Raw genomic sequence first — 17,083 nt, 5'->3', positions numbered from 1 at the left:
CCTCCTACTTTCTGTAAAGCACCTTCGGACGTTTTTCTGTGTAAAAAGGCACTCCATAAATACAAGCTGTTGTTGATTGTTTGCAGTAAGAGGTTGCATGGAACTTACCACCGATGCAAATATTTATTAGTACAACCCCACCAATAGCCATTGGCTGAATTACTGTTCTACTTGTCTTCATCATTCAATTTAATTCACAGACTCTCTTCAGTCCTGTCTCTATGGTAACCCTAGTTGATGTTTGACTGTCTATTGACTCTGTTTGAAGTTTGCTTTTGCCGTTTGCCTTTTGCAAACAGGCACTGAATTCCAGACTGCTGATGAACTGAACTTTTCTTTTGAATGTTCTTCTCCCAACTGTGTTCTGATTGTTTGCATTCCCCTTTTAATTTCACGACCGCAAGCGCTATGTTCCATTGGTTAGTGCTGTTTCTGTGCGCCAAATTCGTCACATCAGGTAACTATTTTTGGTTTGTTTCAACAGATAGCAGATTGGAGTTATATTGCAGTGAGTTCAGGGCTTTGAGCAGATACAAAGTTCACTGCACAGCAAGTGCAAAGGGAAGAGGACAATGTCCGAGATTTGTCACGTAGCGGCTGATACAGAGCTGGATAATTATAAAGGCACATCTAATTTGTCAGCTCACCATGTGGCCTTTTGGATAAGACCATCGCCTGGTTTAGCACTGAGCCATGCGGCCTACCAAAGTCACAGAATGGAACAGGAGGAGGCCATTCAGCCCCTCGAGCCTGTTCTGCCATTCAAAGAGATCATGGCTGATCTGTGACCTAACTCCATATACCCGCCTTAGCCCCATATCCCTTAATGCCTTTGGTTAACAAAAATCTATCTATCTCAGATTTAAAATTAGCAATTGAGCTAGTATCAACTGCCGTTTGCGGAAGAGAATTCCAAACTTCTCCCACCCTTTGTGTAGAAATGTTTCCTAACTTCACTCCTGAAAGTCCTGGTTCTAATTTTTAGGCTATCTCCCCTAGTCCTAGACTCCCCAACCAGCGGAAATAATTTAAAAACATATGAACATAAGAAATACGAGCAGGAGTAGGCCAAATGGTCTCTCGAGCCTGCTCTGCCATTCAACCAGAGCATGGCTGATATTCAACCTGAAATCCGTTTCCAGTGGTGTGCCACAGGGCTCAGTGTTGGGTCCCTTGCTGTTTGTGGTATATATTAATGATTTGGACTTGAATGTAGGGGGCATGATTGGCAAATTTGCAGACAACACAAAAATTGGCCGTGTAGTTGATAGTGAAGAGGATAGCTGTAGACTCCAAGAAGATATCAATGGGTTGGTGGAGTGGGCGGAAAAGTGGCAAATGGAGTTCAACCCGGAGAAGTGTGAGGTAATGCACTTAGGGAGGGCAAACAGTAAAAGGGAATACGCAGTAAACGGGAATATATTGAGAGGGGTAGAGGAAGTGAGAGACCTTGGAGTGCATGTGCACAGGTCCCTGAAGGTGGCAGTACAGGTAGATAAGATTGTGAAGAAGGATTACGGAATGCTCTCCGTTATTAGCCGAGGTATAGAATACAGAAGCAGGGATATAATGATGGAACTGTATAAAACGCTGGTAAGGCCACAGCTGGAGTATTGTGCGCAGTTCTGGTCACCACATTACAGGAAGGACGTAATTGCTCTGGAGAGAGTGCAGAGAAGATTTACAAGAATGTTGCCAGGGCTTGAAAATTGCAGCTACGAGGAGAGATTGGATAGGCTGGGGTTGTTTTCCTTGGAGCAGAGGAGGCTGAGGGGAGACTTGATTGAGGTGTACAAAATTATGAGGGGCCCAGATAGAGTCGACAGGAAGTAGAGGACATAGATTTAAGCTGATTGGCGGAAGGATTAGAGGGGACATGAGGAAAAACTTTTTTACCCAGAGGGTGGTGGGTGTATGGAATTCGCTGCCCGAATTGGTGGTAGAGGCAGGGACCCTCAACTCTTTTAAAAAGTGCCTGGACCTGCACCTAAAGTGCTGTAAGCTGCAGGGCTACGGACCGGGTGCTGGAAGGTGGGATTAGAATGGGCACCTGGTTGTTCTTCGAGCCGGCGTGGACACGATGGGCCGAATGGCCCCCTTCTGTGCTGTATCTTTTCTATGGTTCTATGGTTCTAACTCCACTTTCCTGCCCGATCCCCATATCGCTTGATTCCCCTAGAGTCCAAAAATCTATCGATCTCAGCCTTGAACATACTCAACGACTGAGCTTCCACAGCCCTCTGGGGTAGAGAATTCCAAATTTTCACAACCCTCTGAGTCCAGAAATTTTTCCTCTTCTCAGTCCTAAATGACCGACCCCTTATCCTGCGACTATGCCCCCTAGTTCTAGACTCTCCAGCCAGAGGAAACAATCTCTCAGCATCCACTGTGTCAAGCCCCCTCAGAATCTTATATCACCTCTCATTCTTCTAAACTCCAGAGAGAATAGGCCCATTCTACTCAATCTCTCCTCATAGGACAACCCTCTCATCCCAGGAATTAATCTAGTGAACCTTCATTGCACCGCCTCTAAGGCAAGTATATCCTTCCTTAGATAAGGAGACCAAAACTATACACAGTGCTCCAGGTGAGATCTCACCAAAGCCCTGTACAATTGTACTAAGACTTCCTTCCTCTTGTACTCCAACCCCCTTGTATTAAAGGCCAACATGCCATTTGCTTTCCTAATTGCTTACTGTACCTGCATAGCAACTTTTTGTGTTTCTTGTACAAGGACACCCAAATCTCCCTGAACACCAACATTTAATAGTTTCTCACGATTTAAAAAATCTTCTGCTTTTCTATTCTTCCTATCAAAGTGAATAACCTCACATTTCCCCACATTATACTCCATCTGCCACCTTCTTGCCCACTCACTTAATCTGTCTATATCTCTTTGCAGACTCTTTGTGTCCTCCTCACAGCTTACTTTCCCACCTCGCTTTGTATCGTCAGCAAACTTGGATACATTACACTCGGTCCTTTCATCTAAATCATTAATATAGATTGTAAATAGCTGAGGCCCAAGCACTGATCCCTGCGGTACCCCACTAGTTACAGCCTGCCAACCTGAGAATGACCCGTTTATCCCGACTCTCTGTTTTCTGTCCTTTAACCAATCCTCAATCCATGCTAATATATTACCTCCAACCCCATGAGCCCTTACCTTGTGTAACAACCTTTTGTGTGGCACCTTATCGAATGCCTTTTGAAAATCCAAGTATACGACATCCACTGGTTCCCCTTTATCTACCCTGCTAGTTACATCCTCAAAAAACTCTAATAAATTTGTGAAACACGATTTTCCTTTTATAAACCACGTTGACTCTACCTAATCATATTATGATTTTCTAAGTGCCCTGTTACCCCTTAATAATGGATTCCAGCATTTTCCTGACGACTGATGTCAGGCAAACTGGCCTGTAGTTCCCAGTTTTCTCTCTCCCTCCTTTCCTGAACAGCAGGGTTACATTTGCTACCTTCCAATCCACTGGGACTGTTTTAGAATCTAGAGAATTTTGGAAGATCAAAACCAATGCATCCACTATCTCTGCAGCCACCTCTTTTAGAACCCTCGGATGTCGGCCATCAGGTCCAGGGGATTTATTGGCTTTCAGTCCCATTAGTTTCTCAAGTACTTTTTCTCTACTGATAATAATTGTTTTAAGTTCCTCACTCTCATTAGCCTCTTGGTTCCCCACTATTTCTGGAATGCTTTTTGTGTCTTCTACTGTGAAGACAGATTCAAAATATTTGTTTAATGCATCTCCCATTTCCTGACTCCCCATTATAATTTCTCCTGTCTCAGTCTCTAGGAGACCAACGTTTACTTTTGCTACTCTCTTCCTTTTTAAATACCTGTAGAAGCTCTTACAATCCATTTTTATATTTCTTGCTAGTTTACTTCCATATTCTATTTTCTCCCCTTTTATCAATTTTTTGGTCGTCCTTTGCTGGTTTCTAAAACTCTCCCAATCCTCAGGCTTATTACTCTTCTTAGCAACATTATAGGCCTCTTGTTTTAATCTAACACTATCCTTAACTTCTTTAGTTAGCCACGGGTGGATCACTTTTCCCGTGGAGTTTTTATTTCTCAATGGAATGTATATTTGTTGAGAATATTGAAATATTTCTTCAAATGTTTGCCATGCTTTTCAACTGTCAAACCCTTTAATTTAATTTCCAAATCTACCTTCGCCACCTCACCCCTCATACCTATGTAATTGGTTTTAGTAATGTTTAAGACCCTAGTTTAGGACTTAAGTACGTCACTCTCAAACTTAAGGTGAAAGTTTATCATATTATGATCACTCTTCCTCAGAGGATCCTTTACTGTGAGATTACAAATTAAACTTGTCTCATTAGGGGATGAGGGGGTGAACATATGAGGAGAGGTTGAGTAGATTGGGACTCTACTCATTGGAATTCAGAAGAATGAGAGGCGATCTTATTGAAATATATAAGATTGTGAAGGGGCTTGATCGGGTGGATGCGGTAAGGATGTTCCCAAGGATGGGTGAAACTAGAACTAGGGGGCATAATCTTAGAATAAGGGGCTGCTCTTTCAAAACTGAGATGAGGAGAAACTTCTTCACTCAGAGGGTAATAGGTCTGTGGAATTTGCTGCCCCAGGAAGCTGTGGAAGCTACATCATTAAATAAATTTAAAACAGAAATCGACAGTTTCCTAGAAGTAAAGGGAATTAGGGGTTACGGAGAGCGGGCAGGAAATTGGACATGAATTTAGATTTGAGGTTAGGACCAGATCAGCCATGATCTTATTGAATGGCGGAGCAGGCTCGAGGGGCCGATTGGCCTACTCCTGCTCCTATTTCTTATGTTCTTATGTTCTTGTTACACTATACAAGATCTAAAATAGCCTGTTACCTGGTTGGTTCCATGACGTATTGCTCTAGGAAACCGTCTCGAATACATTCCATGAACTCGTCCTCCAGACTACCTTTGTCAATTTGATTTGCCCAGTCTATATGAAGATTAAAATCCCCCATGATTGTTGCATTACCTTTATTACAAGCTCCTATTATTTCATGATTAATCCTCTGTCCAGCGGTATTGCTATTATTCGGGGGCCTATAAACTGCTCCCACCAGTGGTTTCTGCCCCTTGTTATTTCTTATTTCCACTCAGTCTGATTCTACTTCCTGATCTTCCGAGCCGAGATCCTTTCTCACCACTCTCCTTATCTCATCCTTTATTATCAGGGCTACACCCCCTCCTTTTCCATTCTGCCCGTCTTTTCAAAATGTCAAGTACCTGGAATATTTAGTTCCCAATCTTGGTCATTTTGCGACCATGTCTGTGTAATGGCTTTTAGACCAAACCCATTTATCTCTATTTGTGCCACTAATTCCTCTATCTTGTTACGAATGCTCCGTGCATTCAGATAAAGAGCCATTAATTTGGACTTTTTACCATTTTTTCCTGCTTTGACCGTACTTGTTGTTGCACTATTATTGGTAAACTCTCTGTCCCTTCCTGCCACACTCTGCTTATCTTTACCCAAATCACTACACCGCTCTGTTGCCTTAACTTTTCTCATTAGATTTCTAAATTTCCCCTCACCTGTCCCCTCCCCTCACCTTTTTAGTTTAAAGCCCTTTCTACAGCCCGAGTTATTCGATTCACCAGGACACTGGTCCCAGCCCAGTTTAAATGTAACCCATCCCATTGGAACAGCTCCCTCTTTCCCCAGTACTGGTTCCAGTGCCCCATGAATCGAAACCCCTGTCTCCCACACCACTCTTTGAGCCCCACATTTAACTCTCTGATCTGTTTGACCCAATGCCAATTTGCGCACAGCTCAGGTAGTAATCCAGAGATTATTACCTTTGAGGTTCTGCTTATTAATTTAGATCCGAGCTCCTCGAACTGTCTCAGCAGAATCTCATCCTTAGTTCTACCTCTGTCGTTGGTCCCTACGTGCACCACGACAACTGGATCCTCCCCCTCATGCTCCAAATTCTTCTCCAGCCGCGAGGAGATGTCCTTAACCCTGGCACCGGGCAGGCAGCACAGCCTTCGGGAGTCTCGGCCGTGTCTGCAGAGAACAGTATCTATCCCCCTGACTATACTATCTCCTACCACTACCACATTCCTTTTCACTCCCCCCACTCTAATGACCTCCTGTACCACAGTGGTCAGTTTGCCCATCCTCCCGACAGTCCTTGCTCTCACCTGTTGGACAAGGTCAAACGTTGAGGCTCCTCCATCACTAAATCCTGGGTCTCCAGACCTGCCTGACTCGCAGTCACATCCTCCTGTCCCTGACCACTGAACAAATCTAAACTACTACCTAACCTAAGGGGTGTGACTGCCTCCTGGATTCAAGTGTCCAGATAACTCTCCCCCTCCTGGATGCATCGTAATGTCTGCAACTCGGACTCCAGCTCAATAACTCTGAGCCAAAGTGCCTCGAGCTGCAGACACTTCCTGCAGATGTGGTTACTGGGGATCTCACTGGTCTCCACCAACTCCCACACGCTGCAGTTACAACACATCACCTGCCCGGCCATCGCTTGTCGAAACAGAATTTATTTATTTACTTTATTAGAGTTCTTAATCTCTCGCTATTCTTAGTTTTATTAACTAATAATCCTGCGTCTATCCCCCTTAGTTCTAGATTCTCCAGCCAGGGGAAACAATCTCTCAGCATCTAACAGTTTCTCTCTATCTACAGTCAGTTCCCCTTAATATCTTGAAAACTTTGATCAAATCACCCCTTAATCTTATACATTCCAGGGAATATATCCCTAGTTTGTGTAATCTCTCCTTGTAATTTAACCCTTGGAGTCCGGGTATCATTCTAGTAAACCTACGCTGCACTCCCTCCAAGGCCAGTATATCCTTCCGAAGGTGCGGTGCCCAGAACTGCTCACAGTACTCCAGGTGCGGTCTAACCAGGGTTTTGTATAGCTGCAGCATAACTTCTGCTCCCTTGTACTCCAGTCCTCGAGATATAAAGGCCAGCATTCCATTTGCCTTCTTGAGTTATTTTCGATACCTGTCCTTTTTAATCATAGAATCATAGAAATTGAATCATAGAAAGCTACTGCACAGAAGGAGGCCATTCGGCCCATCATGTCCGTGCCGGCCAAAACCGAACTATCCAGCTTAATCCCACTTCCCAGCACTTGGTCCGTAGCCCTGTAGGTTACGGCTCTTCAGGTGCACATCCAGGTACTTTTTAAATGAGTTGAGGGTTTCTGCCTCTACCACCCTTTCAGGCAGTGAGTTCCAGACCCCACCACCCTCTGGGTGAAAAAAATTCTCCTCAACTCCCCTCTAATCCTTCTACTAATCACTTACATAGAAACTAGGAGCAGGAGTAGGCCAATTGACCCTTCGAGCCTGCTCCACCATTCAATATGATGATGGCTGATCCTCTATCTACTTTAAATCTATGCCCCCTGGTCACTGACCCCTCTGCTAAGGGAAATAGGTCCTCCCTATCCACCCTATCTCGGCCCCTCATAATTTTCTATACCTCGATTAAATCTCCCCTCAGCCTCCTCTGTTCCAGGAAAACAACCCCAGCCTATCCAATCTTTTCTCATTGCTAAAATTCCCACACTCTCTCCTTATATAATTGTAAATTTTTTTTGTGTTAATTTTGATATCCCTTGCAAGTTTCTTTTCAGACTTGCTTTTTGTAGCTCTCACTATCTGTTTTGTCACCCTTTGCTGGTCTTTGTATCTCTCCCAGTCGCCTGGATCTGTGCTTTTTTTTGCATTTTTCTATGCTTTTTGTTACCTCTTTTGTCGACCATGGCTGTTTTTTTTGGCAAGTAGAGCTCTTGCCCCTTAGGGTTCTGTATCACGTTAAATCTTTTTTTGAACTCTTCCCACTGATCTTGTCGTTTTACCCTTTAACAGATTTGCCCAGTTTACTGTGGACAGTCTCTGTCTCATCCCATTGAAGTCGGCCTTACCTAAATTTAGAATCTTAGTCGCTGATACGGGTTTCTCCTTTTCAAACACAGCGTTGAACTCAAAAATATTATGATCGCTATTAGATAAATGTTCACGCACCGTTTGGTTGTTAAGTAAATCTGGTTCATTACTCATTATTAAATCTAATATGGCCTGGCCCCTTGTTGGTTCCAGGACATATTGTTGCAGAAAGCTGCCCTAAACACACACAAGAAATTCGCTACCTTTCTGACATAAGCTTATCTGCTTATCTCAATCAATATGAAAGTTAAAATCCCCCATTAAAACCACTCTGCCTTTGCTACATGCTTGTCTAATCTCTGCATTTATACATTTTGCCACTTCACAGCTGCTACCAGGGGCCCTATACATAACTCCCACTACAGTCTTAAATCCTTTTGTATTTCTTAATTTTGCCCATAAAGTCTCCAATGCCTGCTTACCTCTTGTTATATCCTCTCTTTTCATTGAAGTAATTTCATCCTTAACCATTAAAGCTACTCCTCCCCCTCTACCAGTTCCCCTATCCTCCTGTAGACCTTATAACCTGGTATATTCAGTTCCCATTCCTGACCATCTTGCAGCCATGTCTCAGTAATTGCTACCATGTCGTACCCTCGAAGTTGAATTTGTTCCTTATACTCTGTGCGTTTGTATAAAGAATGCTTATTTGGGCCACACATGCACTGTAAACCAGTCTTAGACTTTCTTGTACTCTCTCTTAATCTGGTTCCATCTAATACTGTACTATTACTTGCTCTAGTGCTATAGTACTTGGTCTAGTGCTTTAATACCAAAGGTATTAAGGGATATGGGCCAAAGGCAGTTTCCTAGAAGGAAAGGGAATTAGGGGTTACAGGGAGCGGGCAGGAAGTTGGACATGAATTTAGATTTGAGGTTAGGATCAGATCAGCCATGATCTTATTGAATGGCGGAGCAGGCTTGAAGGGCCGATTGGACGACTCCTGCTCCTATTTCTTATGTTCTTATGTTCTTATATGGAGTTAGATCACAGATCAGCCATGATCTTATCAAATGGCGGAGCAGGCATGAGGGGCTGAATGGCCTACCCCTGTTCCTATGTTCTTATCTGTCTCTCCCAATCCTTTGTGCCCCTTGTTTCTCCTTTCCAATGCTACATCCTGGTGCCCATCCCCCTGCCAAATTAGTTTAACCCCCTCCCCCCCACAGCACTCGCGAACCTCCCCGCGAGGACATTGGTCCCAGCTCCATTGAGGTTCAACCCGTCCGGCTTGTACAGGTCCCACCTCCCCCAGAACTGGTCCCAATGCCCCAGGAATCTAAAGCCCTCCCTCCTGGACCATTTCTCCAGCCACACATTCATCTGCTCTATCCTCCTATTTCTATCCTCACTAGTGCGTGGCACCGGGAGTAATCCAGAGATTACTACCTTTGAGGTCCTGCTTCTTAATCTCTTTCTTAACTCCTTAAAATCTGGTGCAGGACCTCATCCCTCTTTCTACCTATGTTATTGGTACCAATATGGACCACGACCTCTGGCTGTTCACCCTTCCCCTGCAGCCGCTCAGTGACATCCTTTATCCTGACACCAGGGAGGCAACACACCATCTTGAAATCACGTCTGCGGCCACAGAAACGCCTGTCTGTTCCCCTAACTGTAGAATCCCCTATCACTATTCCTCTCCTGACCTTTCTCCTGCCCCCCTGTACAGCTGAGCCACTCATGATGCTGTGGTCTTGGCTCTGGCCGCACTCCCCAGAGGAACCCTCTCCCTCACCAGTGTTCAGAACTGAATATTGGTTAGAGAGTGAGAAGCACTCTGGGGACTCCTGAACTACCTGCCTGGTCCTCCTTGTCTGTCTGGTGGTCACCCAGTCCCTCTCAGCCTGCACTCTCTTAAGCTGCGGGGTGACCACCTCCTGAAACGTGCTATCCCCGTAGCTCTCAGCCTCACGGATACACTGCAGTGACACCAGCTGCTGCTCAAACTCCGAAACCCGGAGCTCGAGCTCCTCCAGCTGACGACACTTCCTGCACCTGTGATTGTCCAGGACACGGGAAGCATCCTGGATTTCCCATGTGGCACAGGATGTGCATTCAGTGGGACTGAGGTGCCCTGCCATGCCTCGATTTATTAAATTATTAACTAAACTTAACTGAATATAAACTAAAGACTTGAAAAGAACACTCACCAATCAACTGACGTCACTTTGGTTCTTTTTTCTCTCTCCCTGACGCTCGCCTTCAGCTGCTCTCGGGCCTCCGACTCCCAACCAAGGCTTTACATTTTTTAACAATTGGTGTTATTAATATTAAAATACAACAAGTTATACAGATAGAGATGCTTACAACCTTAAATAGGAGCGCAACTCGAAACTCAGAATGGCCAATTCTTCGGCTTCGGGAGGCCGAGCGGTTAATTCACCATTGACAAAAGGACTAGGCAGGTAGAGCAGGAGTCCCCTGGGGCCATCTCCCTCTCAAACAGATATTCCGCTTTAGATACTGTTGGGGGAGATGGCTTATCAGGGGAAAGCAGCAAGAGCCAGGTTCGGGGCACCACGGGTGGCTCTGCTGCACAGGAGGGGAGGAAGAAGAGTGGCAGGGCTATAGTGATAGGGGATTCAATTGTAAGGGGAACAGATAGGCGTTTCTGCGGCCGCAAACGTGACTCCAGGATGGTATGTTGCCTCCCTGGTGCTAGGGTCAAGGATGTCACGGAGCGGCTGCAGGGCATTCTGGAGGGGGAGGGTGAACAGCCAGTAGTCGTGGTCCATATTGGTACCAACGACATAGGTAAAAAAAGGGATGAGGTCCTGCAAGGTGAATTTAAGGAGTTAGGAGATAAATTAAAAAGCAGGACTTCAAAGGTAGTGATCTCAGGATTACTACTGGTGCCATGTGCTAGTGAGTGTAGGAACAGGAGAATAGACAGGATGAATGCGTGGCTGCAGGGATGGTGTAGGAGGGAGGGATTTAGATTCCTGGGACATTGGGACCGGTTCTGGGGAAGGTGGGACCTGTACAAGCGGGACGGGTTACACCCGAGCAGGACCGGGACCGATGTCCTCGCGGGGGTGTTTGCTAGTGCTGTTGGGAAGGTTTAAACTAGAGTGGCAGGGGGATGGGAACCTGAGCGGGGAGTCAGAAGGGAATAAAGTTGAGAGCAGCAAGAGAGGGGAAGACCCAGGGGAAATCTACAATACAAATAGTACAAACAGTTGTTCAAGAACAAGTGAAAGGGAAAAGCATAGAGCAGCGGAAAGAAAGTGTACTTTAGGCACGACAGATAAAATGAAAACTAGAAGGCGTAAGGCGATTAACCCAGCATCAAAGCTGTGGCAGGGGGTTGGGAACCTGAGCAGGGAGACAGAGGAAAGCGTGTCAGGAAGGGACAGAAGGTATGGAGTAAAAGGTAAAGTGTTAAAAAAGGAAAAAGCAGGAACTAAGTGTCACAAAACATATTTGAAAGTTCTTTATCTGAATGCACGTAGCATTCGTAACAAAATGGACGAGTTAACGGCACAAATAACTACGTATGGGTATGATCTTGTGGCCATTACAGAAACATGGCTGCAGGGTGACAACGACTGGGAATTAAATATGCCAGGTTATTTAACAATCAGGAAGGACAGGCAGGAAGGAAGGGGAGGTGGGGTGGCTATGTTAAAAAGGGAAGGAATCACTGTAATACAGAGAAAAGATATTGGGATAAAGGATCAGGATAATGAAACAGTTTGGGTAGAGATAAGGAATAATAAGGGGAAAAAAACACTCGTGGGCGTAATATATAGGCCTCCTAATAGTTGCAACTCTGCTGGAAGAAGTATTAATCAGGAAATAGTCGGGGCATGTAATAAGGGAACAGCTATAATTATGGGGGATTTTAACTATCATATTAACTGGACAAATCAAATTGGGCAGGGTAGCCTTAAGGAAGAGTTTATTGAGTGTATTAGGGATGGGTTTCTTGAGCAGTATGTAACTGAACCTACAAGGGGGCAAGCAACCTTGGACCTGGTCCTGTGTAATGAGCCAGGATTAATTAATAATGTCCTAGTTAAGGATCCCCTTGGAATGAGTGACCATAACATGGTTACATTCCATATCCAATTAGAGGGTGAGAAGGTTGGTTCTCAAACAAGCGTACTGAGCTTGAATAAAGGAGACTATGATGGTATGAGAGCAGAATTGATTAAAGTGGACTGGGAAAATAGATTAAAGGGTAAGACGGTACATGAGCAGTGGTGTTCATTTAGGGAGTTATTTTACAACTTTCACAAAATATATATTCCACTGAGGAAAAAAGGGTGTCAAAGAAATGACAGCCATCCATGGCTAAGTAAAGAAATTAAGGATAGTATCCGACTAAAAACAAGGACATATAAGGTAGCCAAACTTAGTGGGAGGATAGAAGATTGGGAAGTCTTCAAAAGACAGCAAAAAGTAACTAAAGGATTGATTAAGAAAGGGAAGATAGATTATTTAAATAAATTAGCGAAAAATATAAAAACAGATAGCAAGAGTTTCTATAGTTAAAAAAAAGAAAAAGGGTGGCTAAGGCAAACATAGGTCCTTTAGAGGATGAGACCGGGAAATTAATGGTGGGAAACATGGAGATGGCAAAAATGCTGAACAAATATTTTGTTTGTCTTTACGGTAGAGGACACCAAGAATATCCCAACACTGGACAAACAGGGGGCTCTAGCGGGGGAGGAGCTAAATACGATTAAAATCACTAAGGAATTGGTACTCAGTAAATTAATGGGTCTCAAGGATGATAAATCCCCTGGACCTGATGGCTTACATCCGAGGTCTTGAGGGAAGTGGCAGTAGGGATTGTGGATGCTTTGGTAATAATTTTCCAAAATTCTCTGGACTCTGCAAAGGTCCCGGCAGATTGGAAAACTGCCAATGTAACACCCTTATTTAAAAAGGGCAGTAGGCAGAAGGCTGGAAATTATAGACCAGTTAGCTTAACATCTGTGGTGGGTAAAATTTTGGAGTCTATTATTAAGGAGACAGTAGCGGAACATTTGGATAAACATAATTTAATAGGACAAAGTCAGCATGGCTTTACGAAGGGGAAGTCATGTCTGACAAATTTGCTTGAGTTCTTTGAGGACATAATGTACAGGGTGGATAAAGGGGAACCAGTGGACGTAGTGTATTTGGACTTCCAGAAGGCATTCGACAAGGTGCCACATAAGAGATTATTGCTCAAGATAAAGAATCACTGGATTGGGGGTAATATTCTGGCATGGGTGGAGGATTGGTTATCTAACAGGAAGCAGAGAGTTGGGAAAAAATGGTACATTCTCGGACTGGCAACCAGCAGCCAGTGGTGTTCCGCAGGGGTCGGTGCTGGGTCCCCAACTCTTTACAATCTATATTAACGATTTGGAGGAGGGGACCGAGTGTAACATATCAAAGTTTGCAGATGATACAAAGATGGGAGGGAAAGTGGAGAGTGAGGAGGACATAAAAAACCTACAAGGGGTTAAAGACAGGCTGGGTGAGTGGGTGGAGATTTGGCAGATGCAATACAATATTGGAAAATGTGAGGTTATGCACTTTGGCAGGAAAAATCGGAGAGCAAGTTATTATCTTAATGGCGAGAAACTGGAAAGTACTGCAGTACAAAGGGATCTGGGGGTCCTAGTGCAAGAAAATCAAAAAGTTAGTTTGCAGGTGCAGCAGGTGATCAAGAAGGCCAATGGAATGTTGGCTTTTATTGCTCGGGGGATAGAATATAAAAACAGGGAGGTATTGCTGCAGTTATAAAAGGTATTGGTGAGACCGCACCTGGAATACTGCATACAGTTTTGGTGTCCATACTTAAGAAAAGACATACTTGCTCTCGAGGCAGTACAAAGAAGGTTCACTCGGTTAATCCCGGGGATGAGAGGGTGGACATATGAGGAGAGGTTGAGTAGATTGGGACTCTACTCATTGGAGTTCAGAAGAATGAGAGGCGATCTTATTGAAACATATAAGATTGTGAAGGGGCTTGACCGGGTGGATGCGGTAAGGATGTTCCCAAGGATGGGTGAAACTAGAACTAGGGGGCATAATCTTAGAATAAGGGGCTGCTCTTTCAAAACAGATGAGGAGAAACTTCTTCACTCAGAGGGTAGTCGGTCTGTGGAATTTGCTGCCCCAGGAAGCTGTGGAAGCTACATCATTAAATAAATTAAAAACAGAAATCGACAGTTTCCGAGAAGTAAAGGGAATTAGGGGTTACGGGGAGCGGGCAGGAAATTGGACATGAATTTAGATTTGAGGTTAGGATCAGATCAGCCATGATCTTATTGAATGGCGGAGCAGGCTCGAGGGGCCGATTGGCCTGCTCCTGCTCCTATTTCTTATGTTATGTTCTTATGACATCCTTCGTGATGATCTTCTGGCCTGTCTCTGGACTGTCACCGGTCTGTCTCTGCTCGGTCTCTGGCCTGTCTTTGGTCTGTCTTGTGGACTGTATGTGGACCATCTCTAGACTGTATCTGGACCGTCACTGGACTGTCTGTGGACCATCTCTGGACTGTCTGTGGACCATCTCTGGACTGTATCTGGACCATCACTGGACTGTATCTGGACCATCTCTGGACTGTCTGTGGACCATCTCTGGACTGTATCTGGACCATCACTGGACTGTGTCTGGACCATCTCTGGACTGTATCTGGACCATCACTGGACTGTGTCTGGACCATCTCTGGACTGTATCTGGACCATCTCTGGACTGTCTGTGGACCATCTCTGGACTGTATCTGGACCATCTCTGGACTGTATCTGGACCATCTCTGGACTATATCTGGACCATCACTGGACTGTATCTGGACCGTCACTGGACTGTCTGGTCAGTCAATGGACTGTCTCCTCAAACTTACTAAAATGGCTGGATTATCAGTCAACATGCTTTCAAAAACATGCTTCTGGTACTTTCCCTCTATTTCCCACCCTCTCTCTTTCCCACTCTTTCTCCATTCCACTCTCTCTCTCTTTTCCTCTCTCTCTTTCCCACTCTCTTGTTCCCAACCTCTCTCTTTTCCTCTCTCTCTCTTTTCCTCTCTCTCTCTTTCCCTCTCATTCCCTCACTCTCTCTTTCCCTATCTATCTCTTTACCTCTCTCTCTTTCCCACTCTCTCTCCTTCCCTCTCTCTCCCCCACGCTCTCTCTTTCCCTCTCCCTCTTTCGCTTACTCACTCTTTCCCACCCTCTCTCTTTAACTCTCCATCTCTTTCCCTCTATCTCTTTCCAACACTCTCTCTTTCGCACCCTCTCTCTTTCCCTCTCCCTCTTTCCAAGTCTCTCTCTTTCCCTCTCACTCTTTCCCTCGCTCACTTTCGCACTCTCTCTCTTTCCCTCCCTCTCTCACTTTCCCTTTCACTCTTTCCCAATCTCTTTCCTACTCTCTTTCTTTTCCACTCTCTCTTTCCATCTCTCTCTTTCCCACTCTTTCTTTTCCTCCCTCTCTCTTTCCCTCTCTATCTCTTTCCCTCTCTCTCCCTTTCCCGCTCTCTTTTTTTCCCACATCCTCTCAATCCCATTCTCTCTTCTTCCCACTCTCTCTCTTTCCCACACTCACACTTTCCCAGTATCCCCCTTTCCCTCACTCTCTCTTTCCCACTCCCTCCCTTTCCTTCTGTGTCTCTTTCCCCCTCCCTCTCTTTCCCTCTCTCTTCCCCTCTCACTCTTTCCCTCTCTCTCTTACCCACTCTTTTTCCCACATTCCCTCTTTCACTCTCTCTCTCTTTCCCTCTCTCACTTTCCCATTCTCACTTTCCCATTCTCTTTCCCACTCTCTTTCTTTCCCTCTCTCTCTCTTTCCCTCTCTCTCTTTCCCTCTCTCTTTTTCCCACACTCTATCGTTCCCACTCTCTCCCATTCCCACCTTCTCCCATTCCCACACTCTCTCTTTCCCTCTCTCTCTCTTTCCCTCTCTATCTTTCCCACCTTTTCCCTTTCCCACCCTCTCTCTTTCGCATTCGATCTCTTTCCCACACTCTCTCTTTCCCACTCCCTCCCTTTCCCTCTGTCTCTCTTTCCCCCTCACTCTCTTTTCCTCTCTCTTCCCCCTCTCCCTCTGTCCCACTCTCCATCCCACTCTCTCTCTTTCCCTCTCTCTCTCTTTCCCTCTCTCACTTTCCCTCTCTCACTTTCCCTTTCTCTCTTTCCCAATCTCTTTCCCACTCTTTCTCTTTGCCTCTCTCTCTGTTTCCCACCCTCTCTCTTTCCCACACACTCTCTTTCCATGTCTCTCTCTTTCCCTCTCTCTCTCTTTCCCATCTATCTCTTTCCCACACTTTATCTTTCCAAGTCTCTCTCTTTCCCTCTCTCACTCTTTCCCACCCTCTCCCTTTCTCACTGCCTCATTTTCCAACACTCTCTCTTTCCCAGTTTCTCTCTTTCCCACCCTCTCTCTTTCCCTCTCTCACTCTTTCCCACTCGCTCTCTTTCCCACTCTCCCTTTTTCCTCTCTCTCTCTCTCTCTTTCCAACTCTCTCTCTTTCCCTCTCTCTCTCTTTCCCTCTCTCTCTCTTTTCCTCTCTCTTTCCCTCTCTCTCTTTCCCACTCCCTTTCCCACCCATTCATAGAAACACAGAAAATAGGAGCAAGAGTAGGCCATTCGGCCCTTCGGGCCTGCCCCGCCATTCAAAATGATCATGGCTGATTGTCTAACTCAGTACCCTGTTCCCGCTTTTTCCCCATATCCCTTGATCCCTTTAGCATTAAGAAATATATCTATCTCCTTCTTGAATACATCTAATGACTTGGCCTCCACTGCCTTCTGTGGTAGAGAATTCCACAGGTTCACCACCCTCTGAGTGAAGAAATTTCTCCTCATCTCGGTTCTAAATGGCATACCCCGTATCCTGAGACTGTGACCCCTGGTTCTGGACTCCCCAGCCATCGGGAACATCCTCCCTGCATCTAGTCTGTCTCGTCCTGTCAGAATTTTATATGTTTCGATGAGATCACCTCTCATTCTTCTAAACTCTAGTGAATATAGGCCTAGTCGACCCAATCTCTCCTCATACGTCAGTCCTGCCATCCCAGGAATCAGTCCAGCAAACCTTCGTTGCACTCCCTCCATGGCAAGGACATCCTTCCTCAGATAAGGAAACCAAAACTGCACACAATACTCCAGATG

At 45.2% G+C, this 17,083-nt stretch overlaps 1 protein-coding gene across 2 annotated transcripts in view; it reads left to right on the top strand.

Annotated features, from left to right (window-relative positions):
- The first annotated feature begins 314 nt into the window (after positions 1-314).
- Positions 315-17,083, top strand: part of LOC137327035 (lipase member H-like) — an 87,350-nt gene continuing 70,581 nt past the window's right edge. The window contains exon 1 of one of the 2 annotated variants that reach the window (XM_067992416.1): positions 315-457. In XM_067992416.1, coding sequence (XP_067848517.1) covers positions 343-457 — 115 coding nt within the window. In that variant the 5' untranslated portion in view covers positions 315-342. The remainder of the gene's footprint in view (positions 458-17,083) is intronic. The other variant, XM_067992415.1, reaches the window with a different exon arrangement.

The sequence above is a fragment of the Heptranchias perlo genome, chromosome 11 (genome assembly GCF_035084215.1).
Source record: "Heptranchias perlo isolate sHepPer1 chromosome 11, sHepPer1.hap1, whole genome shotgun sequence".
Classification (NCBI taxonomy): Eukaryota; Metazoa; Chordata; class Chondrichthyes; order Hexanchiformes; family Hexanchidae; genus Heptranchias; species Heptranchias perlo.
This window is presented reverse-complemented; position numbering and strand designations above follow the sequence as displayed.